Here is a 26,124-nt window from a genome sequence, read left to right on the forward strand (position 1 = left end):
CATGCAAGGACTTGTGTTCATGATCTAGAATAACCCTTGCACCCAATTCATTTTTTTTTCCAATAAAGAGGCAATTTAGCATGGCCAATCCACCTAGCCTGTACATCTTTGGGTTGTGGGGGCGAAACCCACGCAAACACGGGGAGAATGTGCAAACTCCACACGGACAGTGACCCAGAGCCGGGATCGAACCTGGGACCTCGGCGCCGTGAGGCATCAGGGCTAACCCACTGCGCCACCGTGCTGCCCTGGCTAACGCCTTGTTCCAGTACTGAGAGTGCTGCACTTTCTGAGGTGCCATCATTTGGATGTAACATTATTTCGATTCTGTCTGCCCCTTCGGGTGGTGCGTTAAGAGCAGAAAGGCTTTCCTCATGACCTGGTCAACAACACCTAAACCTCAACAAACTAAGCTGGTTAATTGGTCATTTAGCTCATTGGTCTTTGTCAGATCTTATAAGCAAGTTGGCTTCTGTGTTTACCTCCATTTGTGTGGAGATGTCGGCGTTGGACTAGGGTGAGCACAGTAAGTAGTCTTACAACTCCAAATTAAAGTCCAACAGGTTTGTTTCGGAGCACAGCTCCTTCCTCAGGTGAATGAAGAGGTAGGTTCCAGAAACACACATGTAGACAAAGCCAATGATGCAAGACGATTCTTTGAATGCGAGTCTTTGCAGGTAATTAAGTCTTTACCGGTCCAGACGGAGCAACTGGAAAGAGGGATAATCACAGGTTAAAGAGGTTTAAATTGTCTCAAGCCAGGATAGTTTGTAGGATTTTGCAAGCCCAGGCCAGATGGTGGGGGGTGAATGTAATGCGACATGAATCCAAGGACCCGGTTGAGAGCGTACTCGTGTGTGCGGAACTTGGCTATAAGTTTCTGCTATATAAATACTCTTTATCAGGCTTCCTTTCATTTGCACTTTTATTATATTAAGTAAGGTCACCAAAGTCCCAGATGACCATAAACTGCTTTCCCCTTTGAGGGGGGGAGCTGACTGGTGGTGATTTAACCTGAGGGGCAAGGTTGCAAAGGCGAGGTCTTCATGAATAACCTCAGCCGGAACGGGAATCGAACTCTTGCTGTTGGTGTCTTTCTGCATCACGAACCAGCTGTCTAGCCACCTAAACCGGCCCACTAAACCATTCCAAAGTACTTTAAAAAAATGTTTTTAAAAAATGTACGTTGTGGCATTTTGTATTTGCGAATTTATTCTTTAAATTTGACCGCATTCTGTCGAAGATAATTTATGCTCAAGTGTTTCAGATATTCAAGGCATCATTCCCTCTGATAATTCTAAACAGCACTGAAATGCTGGATTATAATGGAATAAAATCTTCAGTTCGCCATGAGAATTTTTGACGATGATTGAATTGCTAAAGTAGGTTGTGATCTTCTATTATCTGAACAAGTCGTATTTTCAGCTGTCTTTTATGCCATGTGCAGTGGTCTCTACTTCCTGATGCAGCAGTCTCAATGTCACTCTGCATTTAATGCAGAATTTAAAAACGAAATGCATTGAGTTACGGACATCTTTTTTGCCAAGCCCAACATTCGTTCCCCATCACTAGTTGCCTTGTGAAGGTGGTGGGAGATTGCCCTCTTGGGCTGCAGGTCGCACATTGATGCTACTGAGGAGCTGCCCTCGGCCACATCGGAGGACGGTTTGGTCATATTTTGGCAAGTCGGGTAATGACGGTGTGGTACCTTTTGACAGCCTCTTGGTCACTTTAACCGGCACCATATTTTAAAATTTTGAACTGAATTTAAAGGTCTTAAACAGGTATTTCAAAAATATACATATTTCATGGCATGTGGGGTGGCCCTAGCGAGGCGAGCATTTTTATTACCTATCCCAAATTGCCCGAAGGTATGTGTAGTGGTAGGACCTGGTGCATGGTTAATGTGGGACTGAGTACAGTGCGACACTGATGGTAGAAGGCACATGATACAGCCAGGGTCTCTCTAGAGGTGGACAAAGATGTATAAATACCTAGAATGGAGTCAGCTCCTTATCTGTGCATGTTTGCGTGCAAAGCCTACATCTTGATCCTTGAAGCAGGATTCTGCAGTATCCTAGAATCCCTACAGTGCAGCAGCAGGCCATCGAGACTGCACGGATCCTCTGAAAGAGTGCCCAAACTAGGCCCACTCCCCCGCCTAACCTGCACATCTTTGGGCTGTGGTTGAGCCTAATGGTTGGATTTGAAGTTGTGTCTTCCATACAATCCCTACGGTGCAGAAGGAGGGCATTAACCCCATCGAGGCTGCACAACCGTTCAAACGAGCACTCTACCCATGTCCCCTCCACCTTTCCCGATCCCCGTAACCTCATCACCTCATATAAATTCAAGGGCGGGATTCTCCGCTAACCGGCGGGGTGGGCCGTACCGGCGTCAAGGGGTGGCGTGAACCACTCCGGCATCGGGCTGCCCGGAAGGTGCGGAATCGTCAGCACCTTTGGGGGCTAGGCCGGCACTGGAGTGGTTGGCGCTACGCCAAACGGCAGTGAAGGGTCTCTGCCGGCTGGCGCGAGTTGCCGCATGCACAGGAGCGCCAGCGTGTTCTGGCACATGCGCAGAACCGCTGGCATATTTCCTGCGCATGCGCAGGGGGCTTCGTCTCCGCGCCGGCCATGGCGGAGCTTTACAGAGGCCGGCGCGGAGGGAAAGAGTGCCCCCATGGCACAGGCCTGCCCGCGGATCAGTGGGCCCCAATCGCGGGCCAGGCCCCCGTGGGGGGCAGCCCCCCGGGGCCGGATCCCCCCCCACCCCCCGAGGACTCCGCAGGCCGTCCGCAGAGCCAGGTCCCGCCGGTACGGACCTGGTGCAATATTTGCCGGCGGGACTGGCTGAAAACAGGCGGCCTCTCGGCCCACCACGGAGCGGAGAATTGCCGTGATGCCGCTGCCAACGGCCCCTGACCGGCGGGGGCACGATTCCCGCCCACGCCAAAACACTGGCGCCGGAGAATTCGGCAGCCGCCAGGGGACGGAGGGGCAGGATTCACGCCCCCCCCGGCGATTCTCCATCCCGGCGGGGGGTCGGAGAATCCCACCCCAGGTCTCTGGATTGCTAGTCCAGAGCACTACACCACCATAGCTCTCTGTGAAAATGCTTTATTTCCGTTTAAAACAAAAACTGCAGTGGAAACCGTGAACAGAAAATGCTGGAGAAACACCGGGTGCGCAATTCCCTGGCCTTGCTGCACTCTCGCTCGAGCGAAAAAAGGGCGGCAATGAGCACTGCGCCAGGCGCCAAAACGTTTGCGATGCAACCGACCCGTTCTCGCTGGCAAAATCGGTATCTCGGGCGAGATACCAATTATCACCATGCAAGCCCTATTTGGATTGGATTGGATTTGTTTATTGTCACGTGTACCGAGGTACAGTGAAATGTATTTTTCTGCGAGCAGCTCAACAGATCATTAAGTACATGAGAAGAAAAGGGAATAATAGGGCAACACAAGGTATACAATGTAACTACATAAGCACAGGCATCGGATGAAGCATACAGGGGTGTCGTGTTAATGAGGCCATTTAGGAGTCTGGTGACAGCGGGGAAGAAGCTGTTTTTGAGTCTGTTTGTGCATGTTCTCAGACTTTGGACGGTGGGCCAGGACAGATTTTTGGTGATGTGCACCCCTAGGAATTTGAAACTGCTAACCATCTCCACCTCGGCCCCGTTGATGCTGACAGGGGTGTGTACAACAGTACTTTGCTTCCTGAAGTCAATGACCAGCTCTTTAGTTTTGCTGGCATTGAGGGAGAGGTTGTTGTCGCTACACCACTCCACTAGGTTCTCTATCTCACTCCTGTATTCATTTTTAAAAATAAATTTAGTGTACCCAATTTATTTTATCCAATTAAGCGTGGCCAATCCACCTAACCTGCTCATTTGGGTTGTGGGGGTGAAACCCACGCAGACACAGGGAGAATGAGCAAACTCCACGCGGACAGTGACCCAGAGCTGGGATCGAACCTGGGACCTCGGCGTCTTGAGGCAGCAATGCTAACCACTGCGCCACCTTGGTTAAGTGAGCGCTTCAGATGTGGCCTGGCCCGCGATCGGGTCCACCGATTGGCAGGCTGGCCTCTCTGGCTGGGAGCCTCCTTCCGCGCCGGCCCCTGTAGCCCTGCACCATGTTGCATCGGGGCTGGCGCAGAGAAGGGAGACGCCACGCATGCACGCGTTGGGCTGCTCCAGTGCCATGCTGGCCCCCTGCAGGGGTCAGAATTGCTGATCCTGAGGCCGTGTTGACGCCGTTGAGAAATGCGACAGCGTTTCCGACGGTGTCAACACTTATCCTCAGAATCCTGCCCCTGGTGATTATCCGACTCAATTAGTAATCCAGAGACTCCGACTAATGCTGCTGCGACATGAGTTCAAATCCCACCACAGGAACCAGGGAGTTTAAACTCTGTTAATTACTTGAAACCAGGATTAAAGAGCTTGCATCGGCAATGTTGATTTAATTAAACTAAAGGTTCTGATGTTCTGAATTGGGAGGGGGAGGGGGCAAATCTTAATATGATTAGAGGATCTGGTCAATGTGGACTGGGAGCAGCCACGTGTAAGTAATTCCGAGAGAACGGCCAGCATGTTTCTGTAAAGGTAGCAGGTTGAACCAAATAGCCCAGAGAACCCTGGATGTCGACGGATATACAGGACTGGATCAGGAAAAAAACAGAGGCTTATTGCAGGTACAGCAGGCTCCAAAGAGTGGATGCCCTAAAGGAGTATAGAAAGCACAGTGAGTACTCAAAAAAGAAATTAAGAGAGCGAAGAGGGGGCATGAAAAAATACTGGCAGGCAAAGTAAAGAAAAATCCTAAAGATGCTTTATAAGTATATAAGGGCAAGAGGGTAACCAGGAAAGGGAAAGCTTAGGGGCCCATTATGAACCAGTGGAAATCTGTGTGTGGACCCAAACGATGTAGGTTAGGTTTTAAATTAGTATTTTGCATCTGTGTTCAATATGGAGATGGACGATGTAGATATAGAAAGTAGGGAAGGAGGCTGTGATATAATTGAACAGATTAGTATTGAGAGGGAGGAGGATTTGCAGGCCTAAACCTGGATAATTCCCCAAACCCAGATGAGATGTATCCTAGGCTATTGTGGGAGATTGCTGAGGCTCTGATGCTAATTTTCAAATCCTCTCTGGCCACAGGAGAGGTGCCAGAGGACTGGAAGACCGCTAATGTGGCACCATTACTCAAGAAGGGAAGTAGGGGAAAAAACAGGTAATTGCAGGCCAGTGAGTCTTAACATCAGTGGTATGGAAATAATGAATCTCCATCTGGAGAGGCACGGATTGTCAACATGGCTTTGTCAGGGGGAGGCCATGTCTAACAAATGTGGTTGAATTTTTCAACAGGATGATTAGGTGTGTATATGAGGGTAGTGTCATGATATGCAAACATGCAGATAATGATATACAGGCAGCTAATGAACACCGAGAACAGGACATGACCAATGAGCAGGCAGGACATTCAGGGTTGGTATCTCACTATAAAAAGCACGAGACACTCACACTCCGCCTCTTTCCACTGACAAACATCTACAGAGTGAGTCAGGGTGTATGTACAGTATCACACCTCCAGCACGTGGCTAAGAGCTAGTCTGGTTCAGTCAGACAGAGTAACCGCCCTTAGGTTAGCAGAGAGTCGAACTCATAGAGAACTGTGCTAACTGTGCTACTGGTTCAATAAATCAGATTGAACTAACTTCAAGGTCTGGAGTATCTTTTTTGGTTAAAGCTGCATCCAGTTACAGCCTGTGTTATCCCAGAGTACATAACACAACAGGTAGTACAGTTGTTGTAGTTTATGTGGCCTTCAGTAAGGCTTTTGACAAGGTCCCACTTGGAGACTGATCAAGAAGGTAAAACCCCATGGAATCCAGGACAATTTGGAAAATTGCATCCAAAAGTGGCTTAGTGGCAGGAGACAGCGGGTGATGCCCGAAGGTTTTTGTGACTGGGATCCTGCGTCCAGCAGTGTACTGTAGGGATTGGTGCTGGGTCCCTTGGTGTTTGTAGTGTATGTTCATGATGTCAATATGGGAGCTTTGGTCCGTATGTTCACAGCTGGCATGATTGGTGATGAGAAAAGCCTTAGATTACACGAAGATCTAGATGGACTGGTCAGATGGGCAGGGCAGTGGCAAATTGAATTTAACCCGGAATAGTGTGAGGTGATGCATTTTGGAGGGACTAACAGGCAAGGAAATAAACAATGAACAGTAGGACGCTGGGAAGTACAGAGGGCCAAAGGGACCTTGAGGTTGTAGCCATTTAAAATGGCTAACTCCCGATTAGAATGGCCAAACCCCGATTTAAAATGGCAAACGGAAGAGGCTGATGGGAAAATCAGCCAACAGGACTCAAACAGGCAGCTGCAGGCAAAACTGTGTATTCACCTCTGGGGAGGCCAGACAGAATCGATACCTACAGCCATCAACACAACTACCCACCGGCCATCTGAATACTAATTAGCAATCCCCGGGAATAATACGCTACAAATTAGACACACAAAGCCAACCCAGACTTTTCGGCGTCAACAGGAGCTTACACAGAGAGAGGTGAATGACCACCTCGAAAACGCCCATTGATCAAGGAATCGCTCCAGCATTGGAGAATATCGAACCAAGTGATTGGGACCAAGTCCAATCACTTGGAACCAGGTACAAGGTCCGCCCCGAGAGGAGGGAAGCCCCTGGGGACTATAAGAATAGGGGCCAAGTTCAAATCGGCCCTTCTTCTCCTCTCCGCACCCTTCGAGACCCTTCTGCTGACCCTCTACAACAGCCGCAAGAAACAGTAAGTCTTACTCCAACGCTCGCTACGAGATACGCACTCCTGACTATTGACCTGTACCAGCTTTGAATCCCGCAGGCTCAGAACCCATACGAAAGGCCATTTGTTTCCCTGACCTGGTGGGCCATTTCCAAAGTTAAGTATTGGCCTATTAGTTGTAGGAAGTAGCTTAGAAGTAGAATTAATGTATACGTATTGATTACTGTATATAATAAATATGCATTGATTTAACTCTTACTAAGCGGTGTGTTGGATTATTGATCATTACTCGGACTTGAACCACGTGGCAGTATCAGAAAGATACCTGGCGACTCGAGCAAAGGTGATAGAACAAGAGCAATTAAACTAAGGCTAAAACGAGCAACAAGGTGAATGTGCAAAGATCCCTGAAGACAGCAGGGCAGGTAGATGAGGTGATTAAGAAGGCATCTCGATACTTGCATTTATTAACCGAGCCATAGAATATAAAGCAGGGAGATTATGATGGAACTGTACAGAACATTTGTTAGGCCACAGCCAGAGTACTGTGTGTAGTTCTGGTCTGAGTTGGTTTCCTTTGAGCAGAGAAGGCTGAGCGGGATCTGTTCGAGATGTACAAAATCATTGTGAGATTTAGATTAGGTAGGAAGGAATTTTTCCCCTCAGTCGAGGGGGTCAATAGCCCCTAGTCAATAGTGGGCTTAGATTTAAGGTAAGGGGCAGGAGATTCTGGATGGGATTTGAAGAAAATCTTTTTTGGTGGGAATCTAGAACTCGCTGCCCGAAAGGGTGGTCGAGGCTGGAACCCTCAACATTTATGAAGCATTGATATGAGCACTTGAAACGCCATAGCATACAAAACTACGGACAAGGTGCTGGAAAATAGGGTTAGAATAGGTAGGTGCTCGATGCTGGCACAGGCACGATGGGCTGAAGGGCGTCTTTCAGTGCTGTAAAACTGACTCTGGGTGTACCTTACACCACATGGACTGCAGTGATAAAAAAAGATGTCTCACCATGGCCATCTCGAGGGCAACTGGCAATGAGCAATAAATGCTGATTGAGCCAGCAAAATACAACAACCAGTGAATGAATCATATTACGTTATCGGACCAGACACCAACATTTGCTAGGGTATTGCACAGAGACCGTAATACTTTTTGAAATTTTTTTTGAAAACTGATAAGATAGGAAACCTTTCTCTCCAGAAGTGATTCCATCCAAAATAGGGATATGGCATGTTAAACTACCTTCACATCACAGAAATATAACTTCAGTACCAGTTAAACATTGCTTAACAATAAAAAGAAAAACTTGAACTCCTCACTGACTCCCTTATCTCCAATCAGGCAAAACCCATCGTAGGTCAAAAATCACTTTTAAGTAGAGTTAGCAAACACCTGATTACTCCTCATTATGGATAGAGAGATCATGTGAGAGACTAATTGAAGAGAGAGATCCTGTCAGGTTAATGCTGAATCCCTGACATCTGTGTTGTCTAGCTCACAGCTTCCAGAAACACGAGCTCAAAACTGACTGCCACAGATCTGGCTCCTCCGTTTACACCAGCATCTTTACACTGCTCAAATCCCATGATGTAATGACTTGCGTTTAAACACAGTGGGCTGTATTCTCCGTCCAGTAATGCTGGAACTGCGATCAGGCGGACGGAAAATCGCGCATCAGCCTAAGGCTGGCGCCGGGCACCTGACGGAATGCCATGCTCTGGTGCCTCGACAGTGGCGTGAATGCATTCTATTAAATGCCATTGGCATGACATTAACTGGCCTGACCCAGCAATTTTCGGGACCCTTATCCGATGCTCCGCCTCCGTCAGGAGGAATTACTGATGGCGAGGTTCACTTGTAGTTCGTAGAACTCATGCGATTCAGTCCCGACATCAGCACTGAGTCTCTGAAACAGCTAATCATCTACTCCCCAGAAATCATAACAAAAACCCATTAACCCTCTCCTTGTAAATATAAGCGTGGTTTGAAATAACAATGATCTCACTTTTACAGCATCTTAATTACACCTTCTGCAGCCACAGTGTCTGTCTTTCTTTTAAACCAGGATTTAAAAAAATATTGCTGCACCAGATACATATAATACAATTTATGTACAATTCCGTTCCATTCATCACAATAACAAAAAAGGTTGGTTTTCACTTTGAAACTTCAGTTTGCACTGGCTTGGCTATATGGCCGCCTCCTATGGGGTATTAATCTATCAATTTATGAACCCCAGTCACATGTCTTTCTATTCCTTCATCATGTATGTATCTAGCTTCCCTTTAAATTCATTGGACTACTTAATGATTGCACATTTGAACACATACAGGTGGTAAATCTGTAAGTGCAGCAGAACTTCACTAGACTATTGGTGTGGGAGTATCTGATGAAGATAAGGTCGGTTGTGTTTGTCATAATCTCAGCAGTTGTAGAGATGTTGCACTTCACAGGGCATTGGTGAGACTGCATCTCAAAGTGTGTGTAGCTTTTGTCTCCTTATTTAAGGAAAGATGTAAATGCACTGGATGTGGTTCGGAGGAAGTTTACTAGATTGATACCTGGAATGAGTGGGTCATCTGATGAGGAAAGGTTGGAAAGGCTGGGTTTATTTCCACTGGAGCTTCAAAGAGTGAGGAGTGACTTGAATGAAGTACAGAAGATCCTGAATGGCTTTGACGACAAGGTGGACGTGAAAAGGATGTGTCCTCTTGTGGGTGTGTCCCGAGCTCGGGGGCACTGTTTTGAAATTCGGAGTCGCTCTTATAGGACAGATATCAAGAGAATTGTTTTCTTGAGAGTCGTGCGGCTTTGGAGCTCTGTCTCAAGATGTTGGAGGCAGGGGTCATTGAACATCTTTAATTCGGAAGTAGCGAGAGTCCTGTTAGGCAAGGTAATCAAAGATTTTCTGGATAAGAACAAAGAAAATGAAATGAAAAATGAAAATCACTTATTGTCACAAGTAGGCTTCAAATGAAGTTACTGTGAAAAGCCCCTAGTCGCCACATTCCGGCGCCTGTTCGGGGAGGCTGGTATGGGAATTGAACCGTGCTGCTGGCCTGCCTTGGTCTGCTTTAAAAGCCAGCTCTTTAGCCCTGTGCTAAACCAGGAACAGGCCTTCGACCTTCCAAGCCTGTGCCGATCATGATGCTCTAACCAAAAAAGAACCTCTGCCCTTAGCTCGGTCCAGATCCCTCCTATTTCCTCCCTATTCATGCACCCCTCCAGATGCCTCTTAAATGTTGCTGATGTGCCTGCTACCAACACATCCTCTGGCAGCGCGTTCCAGGCACCCACCACTCTCTGCATGAAAAATGTACCCCGCACATCTCCCTTAAAGGTTCCCCCTCTCCCCTTGAACCTGTGCCCCCTTGTAATTGACGCTTCTACCCTTGGAAAAAGCCTCTGACTATCCACCCTGTCTGTGCCTCTCATAATTTTGAAGACCACTCTCGGGTGTCCCCTCAGCCTTCGTCTTTCTAGTGAAAGATGGGAATGTCGACCTCAAAAACCAGTCATGATCTTATCGATTGGCCTACTTCTCCATTTCATATGTTGATACGTATAATTTAGTTGCACTGTTTCTAACCTAGATGTTGGTAAGTTTAACTGCTTAGAAATGAAAAGAAATGTGGAAAATGTTCACTTGCTTTATCGCTATTTGGGAGATAGAAAACCGAGCAAATCTGTTTGAAGACAAATCACCTCTCACATCGGCTCTCTGTTTACTGACCCGACCCCTCATCAGAACATGAAGTTGGAGTTTTTATTCCCTCGGCCTGCTATTGGATACAACTTGTGAGGGAAAGGTTATTTAATTTGTCTTAATTTGTCTCCATTATAGTAGTAACAGACCAGGCATTTGTGACTCTGGCTACCAACGATGTTTATTGCCGGGGTGCTCTGGTGCTCTGCCAATCTCTGAGACATCACAAGACCACTCGACGGATAGTTGCTCTATTTACGCCGCAGGTCTCCAGAAATATGAGGTAAGGTTCTGTTTTATTCGTGTTAAATATTTAAAAATGAGGACAATTTTCACTCCTCAATCATTTTCACCATTGTTGGGTTTCGTGACCATGGTGAAGGGTTTGCATCCTTCCAGGTGAGATTGTTTTTTTTTTGTTTGCTTGTTGTTTTGCTTGTATGCGCAGAACTCTGTATTTTTTAAATTGTTTGATCTGCTCTATTGCAAGATCTCTTCCAGTGTGTGAATTAGGGCATCATGAATTGAATGTAATGTCCACCTAGAGAGACAGGTTGACCAAGAAGAAATAGTTGGGGGTTCTGTTCAGAAGATGAACCATAACTGAAACCAAACTTCTTAAATTAGAGAACGGTAACCTGTTTTTTTTTTTTGAAAGACAATTCTGGTGCTCCGCTACCACGGGAGTGCTCTTGATTTAATGAATCCTTTGATTTCCTCCATTTTGTTTCGATTTGTCAACTGTCCGTCTATTTGCGTATGACGTCTATTCAGGGTTGCGGGTTTTGCCGTGGGTCTTCATGTGACTGGACTGTCCGATTTGTGACCTGCAGATCTTTGGGCAGGTGGGGCAGGGCTATCCTATGAGGTGGTGGGATCAGGAATGCAGAATTTTCTCAGCCCTCACCCTGTCTCATCTTTAAAACATTTGGACTCGGAAGAATGATGCACAGAATTATTACAGCGCAGAAGGAGGCCATTTGGCACATTGCGTCTGCACCAGCTCTCTGAACAAGCATCGTGACTTAGTGCCACTCTGCCTTTTCTTCATACCCATGCACATTGTTTCTATTCAGGGGCGGCGTGGTAGCACACTGGTTAGCACTGTTGCTTCACAGCACCAGAATCCCAGGTTCGATTTCCAGCTGGGTCACTGTCTGTGTGAAGTCTGCACGTCTTCCCCGTATTTGCGTGGGTTTCCTCCGGGTGCTCCGGTTTCCTCCCACAAGTCCTGAAAGATGTGCTGTTAGATGAATTGGACATTCTGAATTCTCCCTCCGTGTACCCGAACAGGTGCCAGAGTGTGACCACTAGGGGATTTTCACAGTAACTTCATTGCAGTGTTGATGTAAGTCTACTTGTGACAATAATAAAGATTATTATTATTAATGCCCTCATGAATGCCTCGATTGAACCTGCCTCCACCACATTTCCAGCACTGCATTCCAGAACATCTTTAGCAAATCTCCTCTCGGCCGCCTTCTCTCCAAGGAGAACAGTCCCAATCGCTCCGATCTATCCTCATCATCAGAAGCTTGATGGATAAGTTGTCGCCATTTTTAACGATTGCTCCACCCCAGTCATTAATGGCAATGCTGCCGGGCTTCAGGGAGAGATTCAGAATGTGGTTCCAGTGCTTGCTGTGTCCTCGTTTGGAATGCTAGCCACTACGGTTTTGCCTGAATGCTTGGCTTCAGTAAGGACATTGTCCCACCTTCCTCCCTTTGTTTTGAAATGGGCTGTTGGTGCCTGCTCAGCTAGACTGGTTACCCACCGCACTTAATGTTTTCCAATGTCTGTGGATCTTTATTCTGACCAAATGATGGTGTCTTTAGGAGGGCTGGGGAGAATATTGCGGTGAGGCAAAGAATTTCACCAAATACCAAGAGGCAAAGGCACAATTTCTATAATAATTCGAGCAGGCGGTTGAATAAACTCGGTTTGTTCTCACTGGAACGAAGGAGGTTGAGGGGCGACCTGATAGAGATCTACAAAGTTATGAGGGGCATAGACCGAGTGGATAGTCAGAGGCTTTTCCCTGGGGTAGAGGGGTCAATTACTAGGGGGCATACCGGAGGAGGTGGTGGAAGCAGGGACGATAGTGACATTTAAGGGGCATTTTGACAAATACATGAATAGGATGGGAATAGAGGGATACGGACCCAGGAAGTGTAGAAGATTGTAGTTTAGTCGGGCAGCATGGTCGGCACGGGCTAGGAGGGCCGAAGGGCCTGTTCCTGTGTTGTACATTTCTTTGTTCTTTGAGGCGAGAAATGAAAGGACGAATTGGTTCATTTTAAACTGAAAATAAAGCTGCAACTGCGCCACACACAGCTCAGGGATATCGGGAACGTCCGGCCCGGATCTGGGAGCTGCGTTTACAGGTCCCTCAATGAGCCCCAGCTGGGTGGACCTCCGCCCGCTCACCATGGGAACACGTATTCTATGATGCCCACAGGCACAAGGAGATCAATCAGTGATTTTCCCCCATGGTCCTCGTGAGGGTTATTCACAATTTCCAACCAAAACTTAGTGCAAATCTTTTTTATCTGTTCACTGCTGTGAAGTCCATCCTTATTTTGAGGGTCTGTGGTATTCCGGATTTTTATTTTTGGAAACATGCACTATGTTAGGTACTGGTGTGATGAGAGAAGTCCTGTGAAGCTCAGCTGGCAGTGCAGGTGGGCAGCATATAACTGGACGCTAATGGACAAATCATTACACATCTTTGGACTGTGGGAGGAAACCCATGCAGACACTCTGAGAACGTGCAGACTCTGCACAGACAGTGACCCAAGGCCGGAATTGAACCTGGGTCCCTGAAGCTGTGAGGCTAATCACTATGTCATTGTGCTGCCCATAGTCTGACATGCCAGAAAATCTGGGTTACCCAGATGTAGAGGGGAGCAGTGGTGCAGTGCTATTGTCACTGGACTAGTAATCCAGAGATCCAGGAACTTGGGTTCGAATCCCACCCTGTGGTAAATCCAATAAAAATTTGGAATTCAAAGTCTAATGATGACCATGGAACCATTGTTGATTGAACTTTGCCCTCTTTGACTTTTCTGGCCTGCGTATGACTCAAAATGCCGGTCCAGCCGGCGACCCCCAGGTCCCATGAAGGTAGGTGTCGAGATGATGACAGTCTCTTGAGAAAATTCCATAGGCAGCAGATTCACAAGTTGCACCTTTCATTTCTGAAGCTCAGCTTCTCCGAGTCTTGCGCGTTTGAAATGGGAAGTGGTTTAAATTGAGAAGACTAATCGATTTATAAAATCAAGAGAAGCTGAAGATTCATAGTATCAAAGGCATGTACAGATCGAGGGTAGAGGAGGCCAGTCGGCCCACCGAGTTTGTGCTTGCTGGCTTGCTTCTTTCCTCCCCTCCCCAGCCTCGCGATGCTGAGCTAATTAACTCTCTCTTGCTGGTGTCCTCTCTGAGATTAGCTTGCTTTCCGCACACGTACTTCCCTTATCTTTATGCCCCAGTGTCACATCACATCTGTTAAGTCACCGGAGAACCTGATCTCCTTGTTGAGCTACAAATTTTAATCTTTGCTTTGGAAACCCTCGTTTTGACAATATTTGATGAGTTTCTGACTGAATTCGCGAGTGTGTTACTTGTCTTGGTAAATTATTATGCATTCTCTTGTTTTCTCCCTTATTGCTCAGTTGCCCTCTTTCTGTGCCACCAGGGATGAGGTGGCCATTAAACCTAATCTTAATAGATTGACTCTTCCTCCATTCATATTTCATAGGTACATAGAAATTAGCAGATGTTGTCAATTCAGCCCTTTGAGCTTGCTCTGCCATTCGATCAGATCACGGCTGATCTCTTCCATCCGGTTCCCCGTGACCGCTACTGAATTTGAACTTCCCCCGGTAACGGGCGGGACTTCCCCTTTGACGAGAGGCGCCCACATAGTATAAAAACCCCCGACCTGAGTCGGGAGACCCTTTGGCCAGCAGAGTTGGTCGTTGCGTGCATAATAGACCCTTATTTTGCACCTGACCATTCAAGGGGTTGGTTTAGCGCAGTGGGCTAAATAGCTGGCTTGCAATGCAGAACAATGCCCGCAGCGCGGGTTCAATTCCTGCACTGGCCTCCCTGACCAGGCGCCGGAATGTGGCGACTAGGGGCTTTTCACAGTAACTTTATTGAAGCCTACTTGTGACAATAAACTATTATTATTATTATTCATGATCTCTCTGTTCGGATTCTACACGCAACACCTCCTTGGGATAGCATGTGTAACCTAGATTACTGGAGTGATTCTGCCGAATGCTTCCCAGCCTGAGCGTTACAGTGGCACAGTGCTGCCTCGCAGCACCAGGGATCCGGGTTCAATTCCGGCCTTGGATGGCTGTCTGTGTGCACTTTGTACGTTCTCTCTGTGTTTGCATGGGTTTGCTCCAGGTGCTCTGGTTTCCTCCCACAGTCCAAAGATAGAATCATTGGAATTTACAGTGCAGAAGGAGGCTATTCGACCCTTCGGGTCTATACTGACCCTTAAGAGCACCCTATTTTTTTTTTTTACAACTTTAGAGTACCCAATTCATTTTTTCCAATTAAGGGGCAATTTAGCGTGGCCAATCCACCTAGCTTGCACATCTTTGGGTTGTGAGACGAAACCCACGCAAACACGGAGAATGTGCAAACTCCACACAGACAGTGACCCAGAGCCAGGATCGAACCTGGGACCTCGGCGTCATGAGGCAGCAATGCTACTCACTGCGCCACCGTGCTGCCCCTGAAAGAACACCCTACTTAAGCCCACACCTCCACGCTATGCTCGTAACCCCACCTAACCTTTAGGTTAGGTGGATTGGTCATGCTAAATTGCCCGTAGTGTCCAAAGGTTAGGTGGTCTTAGAGGGTTACAGGTGTAGGGTGGGGGAGTGTGCCTAGTTAGGGTGCGCTTTCAGAAGGTCGGTGTAGACTCAATGGGCCAAATGGCCTCCCTCTGCACTGTAGGGATTCTATGATTCTCTGAGGAATCCTGAAATGTTGGGTCTATGCAGTCGTGAGCAAAGGTTCTCTAGCACAAAGTCGGCAAGCTCGCATTTGATTGATTCATGGAGAGCAGCAGTTGAAAGGAGGTAGCGCTTCATTCTCAACACTGTTAATATTCAGGGCCGGGCAGTTGTTTCATCTGCTTTGAAGTGATTAACTTTACGTCACCACCCTCCCCCCACCCCTGCCTCACTAGCTCATCCCAGTTCCAAGTCAATATTTGCTTCTGTTGATCCACTGCAATGCCAGCGTTCAGTGACTCCATTTGCTTTTCCCTTTGTACAAAATCCAGGTCTGTCCTTGAGTGTCTATTTGACGAGGTCATCGAGGTTAATGTCCTGGACAGTGGTGACTCTGCCCACTTGGCCCTGTTGACGAGACCAGAACTCGGTGTGACGTTTACCAAAATACACTGCTGGTGCCTCGTTCAGTATTCAAAGTGTGTGTTCATGGACGCTGACACTTTGGTGAGTTCCATCTTTCCCTTTGTGTGAAGTGCAGCAGCAGGGGTGGTGAGATTAGCTAATTGGGTGGGTGGGTGGGGGGTGGTGTGGGGGGGGGGGGAGGGGGAGATGGTGGGAAAGTAGACATTAATATTGTACTCCAGTGTTGGGGTTCGTCCAACAATTGAGAAGCTGGAGTCAAAGAAAAAGGTCCACGAACAGGACGTTGTCGAGAAGAGGAATCACAATCAATGGAATGAGTAGTCACATGACCGCAGGCTGAGTTTTAAAGGAATGTGGGTCATTGAGGAAAACATTAATCCTCTTGTGTTCCTTCCTCTTCCCCATTGCCTCAGGAGCATTACACCCAAGGTTAAGCTCTACCAGTGGCTCTTAGGGAGCAAGTCTATGGGGATTTAGAACAGTTCTCTGCGACCAGCGGCTTTTGGCTGCTGTTGGATATTGACAGTTTGGCCCTGATTGGTTTTTCAAATGTTCTGGAGAGGTTGCAGAGTTTGAATCGAAATCTCACTTGAGCCTAATGTCTTTGGTAAATCTCCAGTCATTTGAGGGACGCGACACAGGGACAAGCCACAGCCCGCAGGTTTGGCTGGAGAATCAAGCTCGCATCGATAAAGGAGGCTGGGATGAGGTGGAGGAGTGCCAGGGCTGCTCCCCTGATCTCACTGGAATAGCTATGCTGAGCCAACAGGCACAGTCCGGCTCCATTGGGGAAATCCCAGGAAATGCTGGCAGGATACACTCCTGTGGGACAGATTTGAGGTCTGTGGCTCTATCCCTTTCCCATGTATGTGGGAACCATCAATATATTATTCCAGGCGTGGATCAGGGGAATGTCTGCTTTGCAAAGTTTATAGAAGAACATAAGAACTAGGAGCAGGAGTAGGCCATCTGGCCCCTCTAACCTGCTCTGCCATTCAATGAGATAATGGCTGATATTTTGTGGACTCAGCTCCACTTTCCGGCCCGAACACCATAACCCTTAATCCCTTTATTCTTCAAAAAACTATCTATCTTTATCTTAAAAACATTTAATGAAGGCGCCTCAACTGCTTCACTGGGCAAGGAATTCCATAGATACACAACCCTTTGGGTGAAGAAGTTCCTCCTAAACTCAGTCCTAAATCTACTCCCCCTTATTTTGAGGCAATGCCCCCTAGTTCTGCTTTCATCCGCCAGTGGAAACAACCTGCCCACATCTATCCTAGCTATTCACTTCATAATTTTATATGTTTCTATCAGATCCCCCCTCACCCTTCTAAATTCCAACGAGTACAGTCCCAGTCTACTCAACCTCTCCTCGTAATCCAACCCCCTCAGCTCTGGGATTAAACTAGTGAATCTCCTCTGCACACTCCAGTGTCAGTAAGTCCTTTCTCGGGTAAAGAGACCAGAACTGAACACAATACTCCAGGTGTGGCCTCACAAACACCTTATACAATTGCAGCATAACCTCCCTAGTCTGAAACTCCATCCCTCTAGCAACGAAGGACAAAACTCCATTCGCCGCCTTAATCACCTGTTGCACCTGTAAACCAACTTTTTGCGACTCGTGCGCTAGGACGCCCAGGTCCCTCTGCACAGCAGCATGTTTTAATATTTTATTTAAATAATAATCCCTTTTGCTGTTATTCCTACCAAAATGATTAACCTCATATTTGTCAACATTGCATTCCATCTGCCAGACCCTAGCCCATTCACTTAAACTATCCAAATCCCTCTGCAGACTTCCAGTATCCTCTGAACTTTTTGCTTTGCCACTCATCTTAGTGTCGTCTGCAAACTTGGACACATTGCACTTGGTCCCAACTCCAAATCATCTATGTAAATTGTGAACAATTGTGGGCCCAACACTGATCCCTGAGGGACCCCACTAGCTACTGATTGCCAACCAGAGAAGCACCCATTAATCCCCACTCTTTGCTTTCTATTAATTAACCAATCCTCTATCCATGCTACCACTTTACCCTTAATGCCATGCATCTTTATCTTATGCAGCAACCTTTTGTGTGGCACCTTGTCAAAAGCTTCCTGGAAATCCAGATATACCACATCCATTGGCTCCCCATTGTCTACCGCACTGGTAATGTCCTCAAAAGGACATTTTGACAGTTTGAAAGAAATATGAATCCAAGTAGTAAAATCCTGGGAACCACTGCTGTGATGCAGGGTCACCAACTGTTTGACAAACGTACAAACGTTCCTTCGGCTCTCAACGGAAGAGATGAATTATTTTAATCCGTTTGATAATCTCCCCAGTCTGAAAATAGTGCTCAGAAGCACCAGTTGTCTGGACATTGTTTGAGCAGATGTGGGTCATTTTAGTGCAGTATTTTGGGAGCAGTAACATGGAAGATACAATATTTGAATAACTAAAACAATTTTTAGCGTTGCGTTATAATGTCACTGTTTGATGATTGTTTTCCAGTTCCCAGACTTGTGATTAGGTATTCTAACCTTTATTTTATAATCCTTGAAAATTCCAGAAATGAATTGCTCCCAATTCAAAGAGGGGTGAGGTTATAATTTATTTTACTGCAAAGTGTTTAAACCATCCGAGTAATAGTGTCGTGCAGTTAGTCACGTTTCAGCATTTTTACTTCAAGTTCTCCCTCCAAGCCTCTCACTGTCTCTCACTTTTTCATTCTCTCTCTCTCTCTCTCTCTGTTTTTTAACATCATTTTACAGGTATGTAATAACATCGATGACCTCTTTGAACGAGAAGAGCTCTCTGCTGCCCCCGATCCTGGCTGGCCAGACTGCTTCAATACTGGGGTGTTCGTATACAGGCCTTCCATTGATACCTACAATCAATTACTGCAGTTTGCCGCTGACAATGGTAGTTTTGATGGTAAGTCTTATTCCCATCTCATTGAGTCTCGCTCATCCAGACTTTAGCGCAGTTAAAGGGACAGGACCTGAAGGGATGACTCCAGTCTGGCTTGTCCAAAGCAGTGTTTGTAGTATTGGACCCCATTTTATGATGAGGATAACAGCAAGGCTAATGGCGCTCAGCATTATGACTGAGTAAATTGGGCAGCAACCTTTGATATCCACAGGCGCGATTTAAACACGGAGATTTGTACTTTGCTGCCATGATGCCTTGCTCCTTCACAGATTGGAGGTTGTAATCCGTGGGGACGGCACGGTAGCACAGTGGTTAGCACTGTTGCTTCGCGGCGGCAGGGACTTGGGTTCAGTTCACAGCTTGGGTCACTGCCTGTGCAGAGTCTGCACGTTCTCCCCTTGTCTGCGTGGGTTTCCTCCGGGTACTCCGGTTTCCTCCCACAGTCCAAAGATGTGTTGGTTAGGTAGATTGGCCATGCTAAATTACCCTTCGTGTCCAAGAAGGTTAGGTTGGGGTTACGAGGATAGGGTGGAGGTCTGAACTTAAATAGGGTGCTCTTGCCAAGGGCTGGTGCAAACCCGATGGGCTGAATGGCCTCCTTCTGTACTGTAAATTCTACGATATGCTGAGCAGATTTGCACAAAAACCAATGCCCCAGTCTGAACTTGCTGCACTTGCCTGTTGGCTCCTGCCTATGTCTCATCTCGGAGTCAGAAGATTGTGTGTTGAAGTCCCATTTCAGGACTTGAGCACAGAATCATAGAATTTACAGTGCAGAGGGAGGCTATCCGGCCCTTGGAAAGAGCACCCTACTTAAGCCCACACCTCCACACTATCCCCGTAGCCCCACTTAACCTTTTGGACACTAAGGGGCAATTTAGCATGGCCAATCCACCTAACCTGCACATCTTTGGACTGTGGGAGGAAACCGGAGCACCTGGAGGAAATCCAAGCAGGGGAGAAGGTCCAAACTCACCCGAGGCTGGAACTAAACCTGGATCCCTGGAGCTGCGAGGCAGCAGTGCTAACCACTGTGTCACCGTGCCGCCAAATTTATTTTGGTAACGAGTTTTGGATGCCGGATAGAGGATGGGAACTCCCCTTTACATTGCCTCTGTCTGAAATGGTCATCGAGGGAGATGATGGTGTCGTTGTAATGCCACTGGGCCAGTAAATCAGAGATCCAGCCTAAAGATCTGGTGATCTGCGTTCAAATTCCAACGTGGCTGGTGGAATTTGCAATTAATAAATTCAATTAATTGAAAAAAATCTGGAATTGGAAGCTAGTCACGGTAGCACAGTGGATAGTACTGTGGCTTCACAGCACAAGGGTCCCAGGTTCGATTCCCCGCTGGGTCACTGTCTGTGTGAAGTCTGCACGTTCTCCCCATGCCTGCGTGGGTTTCCTCCGGGTGCTCCGGTTTCCTCCCACCAGTCCCGAAAGACATGCTGTTAGGTATTTTGGACATTCTGAATTCTCCCTCCGTGTACCCGAACAGGCGCAGGAATGTGGTGACTAGGGGCTTTTCACAGTAACTTCATGGAATCTTAATGAAAGCCTACTTGTGACAGTAAAGATTATTATACTCTCCGTCATAGCAACCTTGAAACTATCATCTGTTTTTGTAACACAAAAGCATGTGTTTCACTCCAGTTCTTTAGGGACACAAATCTGCCATCCTTACTAGGTCTGCCCTACATGTGATAAAGGATGGGTAACAAATTCTGACCCATATTAGAGGTGAACGAATTAAAAATTAAAAAAAAAAAAAAATCCATTATGAGCCTTTAATTTCTTACATTCCCATCGCTGGTCTTAAGGAGATGCCAGTTTCATGTTAAACTTTGTGCAATGGCTTTGAACTTGCTGAGCAACCTCATTTTGAAATAAAAACGAAAACACTGAACAGCTCTTGAAGAAGAGAGGGAATCGGAGTCCGTTGATTGTTTATCTGAAGCATTATCAACCGGTCGTACCGTGAAAGTTTAATTTGCTCACTATAATTGCTGATGATTTACCTTCTCTACCATTAGACCCAGAATAAAAGAGGTTTTAACCAGGCTTTTTTTTTTTCAATAAGCACAGAATGGTTGATTCATTATGAAACAAGATTTAAAAAAACTGGTTAACGCACAATTTATAATCTGAAATTGTAACTATCTATCCCTGTTAAAGAAGCCCAACGCGCACGCACACATGAAGGGCAGACAGATGGGTGGTTGAAGAAAGACTTTATTTTATGAAAAAAATAAACTTTGCAGGGTTTTGCTGCTGTCAATCGGAGCTGATCGCTTGTTCCATAGATGTTTTGGAGGTTCTCACCACTGGATGTTCAGCTGTAATATAGCTAGATGAATGCATCCTGTTTCAGCTTGCCGTTGGTAATGGGCGAGCGGCGATTCTCCGGCCCGGATGGGCCGAGCGGCCTGCCCAACATGACAGGTTCCCCCCGGCGCCATCCACACCTGGCCGCTGCCGGCGGGAACAGCGCAGGAACGCTGGGGGGGGCGGCCTGTGGGGGGGGGGGGGGGGGCAAGGGGGGTTCCTGCACCGGGGGGGGGGGGGGCTCAAGAGGGGTCTGGCCCGCGATCGGTGCCCACCGATCGGCGGGCCGGCCTCTCTGAAGGAGGACCTCCTTTCCTCCGCTGCCCCGCAAGATCGATCCGCCGTCCGGTTTTCACTCCGGCGTCGGGACTTAGTCTCCCGATGGGAGAATTGCGCCCAAGGGGCGGGATTCTCCCCTACCCAGCGGGGTGGGGGGTCCCGGCGTGATGGAGTGGCGGGAAGCACTCCGGTGTCGGGCCACCCCAAAGGTGCAGAAGTCTCCACACCTTTTAGGGGCCAAGCCCTCACCTTGAGGGGCTAGGCCCGCGCCGGAGTGGTTTCCCCTCCACCGGCTGGCGTGGAAGGCCTTTGGCGCCATGCCAGACATGGCCGAAAGGACTTCGCCGGCCTGCGTAAGTTCACATCGCCAGATCGCCCCCCCCCCCCCCAGGACACCGGCGACTGCCCGCGCCGCCTGCTCCCGTCGGTAAGGTAGGTGGTTTAATCCACGGCGGCGGGAGAGAGTTGACAGTGGCGGGTCTTCGGCCCATCGCGGGCCGGAGAATCGCCGGGGGTGGGCCTACCGACCGGCGCGGCGCGATTCCCGCCCCGCCGAATCTCTGGTGGTGGAGGATTCGGGACACGGCGGGGGCGGGATTCACACCAGCCCCCCGGCGATTCTCCGACCCGGCGGGGGGTCGGAGAATCGCGCCCATGGTTCTAACACCCAGTTAAAGATGAGCTGTTATTCCCTGAACTGATATTGAGAGTGGAACACTGTAGGAGGTTGAGGGTGGAGTGGGAGCAGGATAGAGGATTGAAGTGACTGGAAGTTCCGAGTCATGCATATGGATGGAATATGTTCCACAAAGTGATCACCCAGTCAGTGTTTGGTCTCTGCAATGTAGAAGAGAACCACGAACGCAGTGCACTGCACGGAAAGTACAAATAAATCACTGCTCACCTGGGGCGAGTATTTGTGGCCTTTGTACACTGAGAAGGGACGGGGTTAAAGGACAAATGTTTCATCTCCTGCGCTGACATCTGTGGGAAGGAGAGGGTTTGTTGGGGGTGACTGGAGTAGACCAGGGTATTGTGGAGATAATCCCTTCGGAGGGCTGAAAAGGTGGGGTTGGGGGGGGAAGAGGAAAATTTGTTTTTCAGAATCACACAGGAGGTGGTGGAAATGGTGGAGGATGATTAGCTGAATAACGAGGCTGGTGGGATGGAAAGTGAGGACATGGGGAATCTTATCATAGTTCTGGGATGGAGGGGAAGGGGTGAGGGCAGTACTGCATGAAATAGAATAGACATGCTTGAGAGTCCTGTCAGCCAGGCGCAAAGTGCGATTTTTGAATCTGTCCAGAATTGTTCTGCCTGCAGATTTTGCTCTGCATACTTTGGCTGATGGCAAGACTGAGATTAGGAAGACCGCTTTACTATTGTGTTGCTATGGTGCACTCAGCTGGATTGAGAATTGATTTGGGGCTCATATGTGAAATGACATTTTTAGCCTTCGTTCATTGCCTTTGAGTCTGAAGGTTGTGGGTTCAAGTCCTGCTCCGGAGACTTGAACATATTAATCCAGGCTGACATTTAGCACCGTGTAGAGTTTTAAAATCGAGACATCCTCTTGGGTCAGCATTAACCATTACACAGCACTATCTGAAGGAGAGTTGAGCAATTCTCCCTGGTGTCCTTGCCAACATTTATTCCTCAACCAACATCTAAAACCGATGTCCTGGTCGATTATTTTACTCCTGCAGTGGGTTTATGAATTGGGAGCTGGAGTTTCATACAGCTTTTCTGAAGTACTTAATTGGCTGTTGGGTGCTTTGGGATGCATTGAGGCTGTGGAAGGTGCTTTATAAATGCAGAATTCCTTATTATGTAGTCTTTTTGCCATGTGGTGGTTCCTAAGTTATCCTCCCACTTGAGCAATGTGTTTGCTCATGGTTTTCCCATTGTAAGTGAGATTATGTATAAGAAGTCTTACATCATTGTTCTGCTTTGGCATCTTATCAAGACATCTGTGTACACCACAACCAATGCTGTTGCCATTTATGCTATTGGCCATTGTTGCGTGATTTAGAACAAGGGCAGGTACGTGGAATCCAGAGAAATATCAGCTGTGATTTAATTGGCTGACTGGACCGGGCAGGCTGAATGGATGGGGTAGGCAGGAGGGGGCTGAATGGGTGGGGAAGGTGGGAGGGGGCTGAATGAAGTGGGGCAGGCAGGAGAGGACTGAATGAGGCGGGGCAGGCAGGAGAGGGCTGAATGGGGCAGGGCAGGCAGGAAAGCGCTGAATGGGGTGGGGCAGGTGGGAGGGGCATGAATGGGGTGGGGCCGGCGGGAGGGACATGAATGGGGCGGGGCCGGTGGGAGGGGGCTGAATGGGGCGGGGCAGGCGGGAGGGGACTGAATGGGGCGGGGCAGGCGGGAGGGGGCTGAATGGGGCGGGGCAGGAAGGAGGGGGCTGAATGGGTGGGGCAGGCAGGAGGGGGCTGAATGGAGTGGGGCAGGCAGGAGGGGGCTGAATGGAGTGGGGCAGGCAGGAGGGGGCTGAATGGAGTGGGGCAGGCAGTAGGGGGCTGAATGGAGTGGGGCAGGCAGGAGGGGGGTGAATGGGTGGGGCAGGCAGGAGGGGGCTGAATGGGTGGGGCAGGTAGGAGGGGGCTGAATGGAGTGGGGCAGGCAGGAGGGGGCTGAATGGAGTGGGGCAGGCAGTAGGGGGCTGAATGGAGTGGGGCAGGCAGGAGGGGGGTGAATGGGTGGGGCAGGCAGGAGGGGGCTGAATGGGTGGGGCAGGTAGGAGGGGGCTGAATGGAGTGGGGCAGGCAGGAGGGGGCTGAATGGGTGGGGCAGGCAGGAGGTGGCTGAATGGCTGACTATTGTGTTCCTCAAATAACTTATCTATTTATCATGAGCTCCTCTCTGAAAACTGTTGCCTGTATCACCTCGATATTAAAAAAAAAAATTCATCTTGAATTTTTTTTAATTGAAATTTTAAATTTGGACAATGAGGCCAACATTTTTGACCAGATAATGATGTAAAATGCAGGAAACAAATTCTGCCACTGGTCCAATATTGTTCAGTATTTTGTTATTGGAGGTTCTAGAATTTCTTTTTGCCTAACTGCTGTTTGCTACTGTAGCAATTGTCATGTCTTTTCTATACATTTAGGTGGAGACCAAGGCTTGTTGAATAGTTTCTTCAGTAGCTGGTCTACAAAGGATATCCATAAACACTTACCATTCGTCTACAACCTCAGTGGCATTGCCATATACAGCTACCTCCCTGCCTTCAAGCAGTGAGTATGGTCTTGTCTATCGTTGCTGTTACAACCCCTCCGGGGGGGGGGGGGGGGGGCGGACTACACTCCAGATTCCCCACATTTACCTCTTGAGTATGAACTCTCCCGGTAATTCGGGGCGGGGTTTGCCCTTAACAAGGGGGAACTTCACAGTATATTGTCATGGGAATATCCCTTTAAGAAATATTTTTGTCTTATCACCCGGCTTCAGTGATGTCATTGTGTGGGTGGAGCTGGGCTGTGGCTCTGTGAATTTTTACTTTCGCTTTGAGTTTGGACTGGTTTCGAACTGCGCAGATTGAAAGAAGTGTCTCTCTATCTTCATTTTAAAAGCTGTTTCCGGACTGCTTGATAACTTAAAAGAGGCAATTGCTTTCTGGAAGGAATTCAAGCCTGCTGTTTGAAAAGGGGAACAGAATATCAATAACAAGTCTTTTACCAGTAAGAATGCCGTGTGCTGAGCCACTCCTTTGAAAAGGGGTTTCTGGCTTTACTTGGATTTTATTATTCAATTGGAACAGTTAAGGGGGAATTCACTAAGGGTTATACATAGATTATTGTAATATGTGGGGTCTTTATGTTTTTAGTTGATAAAATTCTTGCTGTGTGTGTTTATACAAATGTTAACTAAATTCTTCGAATAATGTTTGTTTTTTGATTAAAAGCGCCGAAGAACTCTGTTGAACAATACCTGAAAGGCAGGCTCTTGTGCTCATCCTAGCCAAGTTTAATAAACAGTTGTAGGTCAGGTGAACTCCATGATATACTTTGGAGTTTTCTACACCCTGGCCCATAACAATATATACCCTGAATTGGGTGCAGATCGAGGAGGGTGGCCCTTCAGAGAAAGGAGTTGTCAGCCTAGTGTTTTGTGTATACCTAAATAAACCTTAGTTCATTTATATCCTATTGTGTGCTCCTGTGTCTCTTCCATTGGATTCTACACTGGCGGCGAGGATGAAGTGGAGCTGCCACAGCAACCGTGCACTATCCCACCGAACCACTTGGTTGAGGCGCAGAGAGACCTTAACTTCAACCGGAGAGATGTTGCACATTGGAACAGTTTGATGCAAGTACTGATGACTGGATCCAGTACATCGAGCGGGTCCAATGCCATTGTTGGGGATGAGTGACAAACAGTTACACTACTGACCGCATTCGGAGGGCTGACCTCTGCGCTAAAAAAACCCTCACCCACCCGGACAGGCCTGACTCCTGAGCTCTTTGCCGCATTGATGGCCCTGGTCGAGGCATATCTGAACCCGCAGCCCCCGATAATGTTCCACCAGTTCCGTTTCCACACAACCTCGCAGGCCCAAAGAGAATCCAATGGTGACTTTTTGGCGTGCTTGAGAATACTCGCCGCATCCTGTGAGATTAGGGCCGCTGTGCCGAATCGCTGAGGGAACATTTCATTTGTAGGAT

At 47.9% G+C, this 26,124-nt stretch overlaps 1 protein-coding gene across 27 annotated transcripts in view; it reads left to right on the top strand.

Moving 5' to 3' along the window:
* Positions 1–26,124, top strand: part of gyg2 (glycogenin 2) — a 166,967-nt gene that overhangs the window by 66,239 nt on the left and 74,604 nt on the right. For 25 of the 27 annotated variants that reach the window (XR_011935242.1, XM_072477325.1, XM_072477333.1 and 22 more), the window contains exons 2-5: positions 10,651–10,795; positions 15,818–15,992; positions 18,678–18,840; positions 24,570–24,696. Coding sequence is in view for 26 of the 27 variants with exons in the window: in XM_072477325.1 (XP_072333426.1) it covers positions 10,651–10,795; positions 15,818–15,992; positions 18,678–18,840; positions 24,570–24,696 (610 nt within the window). In the remaining variant the exon portion in view is untranslated. The remainder of the gene's footprint in view (positions 1–10,650; positions 10,796–15,817; positions 15,993–18,677; positions 18,841–24,569; positions 24,697–26,124) is intronic. The other 2 variants (XM_072477322.1, XM_072477340.1) reach the window with 2 other exon arrangements.

This window comes from Scyliorhinus torazame, chromosome 15 (genome assembly GCF_047496885.1).
Source record: "Scyliorhinus torazame isolate Kashiwa2021f chromosome 15, sScyTor2.1, whole genome shotgun sequence".
NCBI classification, from domain to species: Eukaryota; Metazoa; Chordata; class Chondrichthyes; order Carcharhiniformes; family Scyliorhinidae; genus Scyliorhinus; species Scyliorhinus torazame.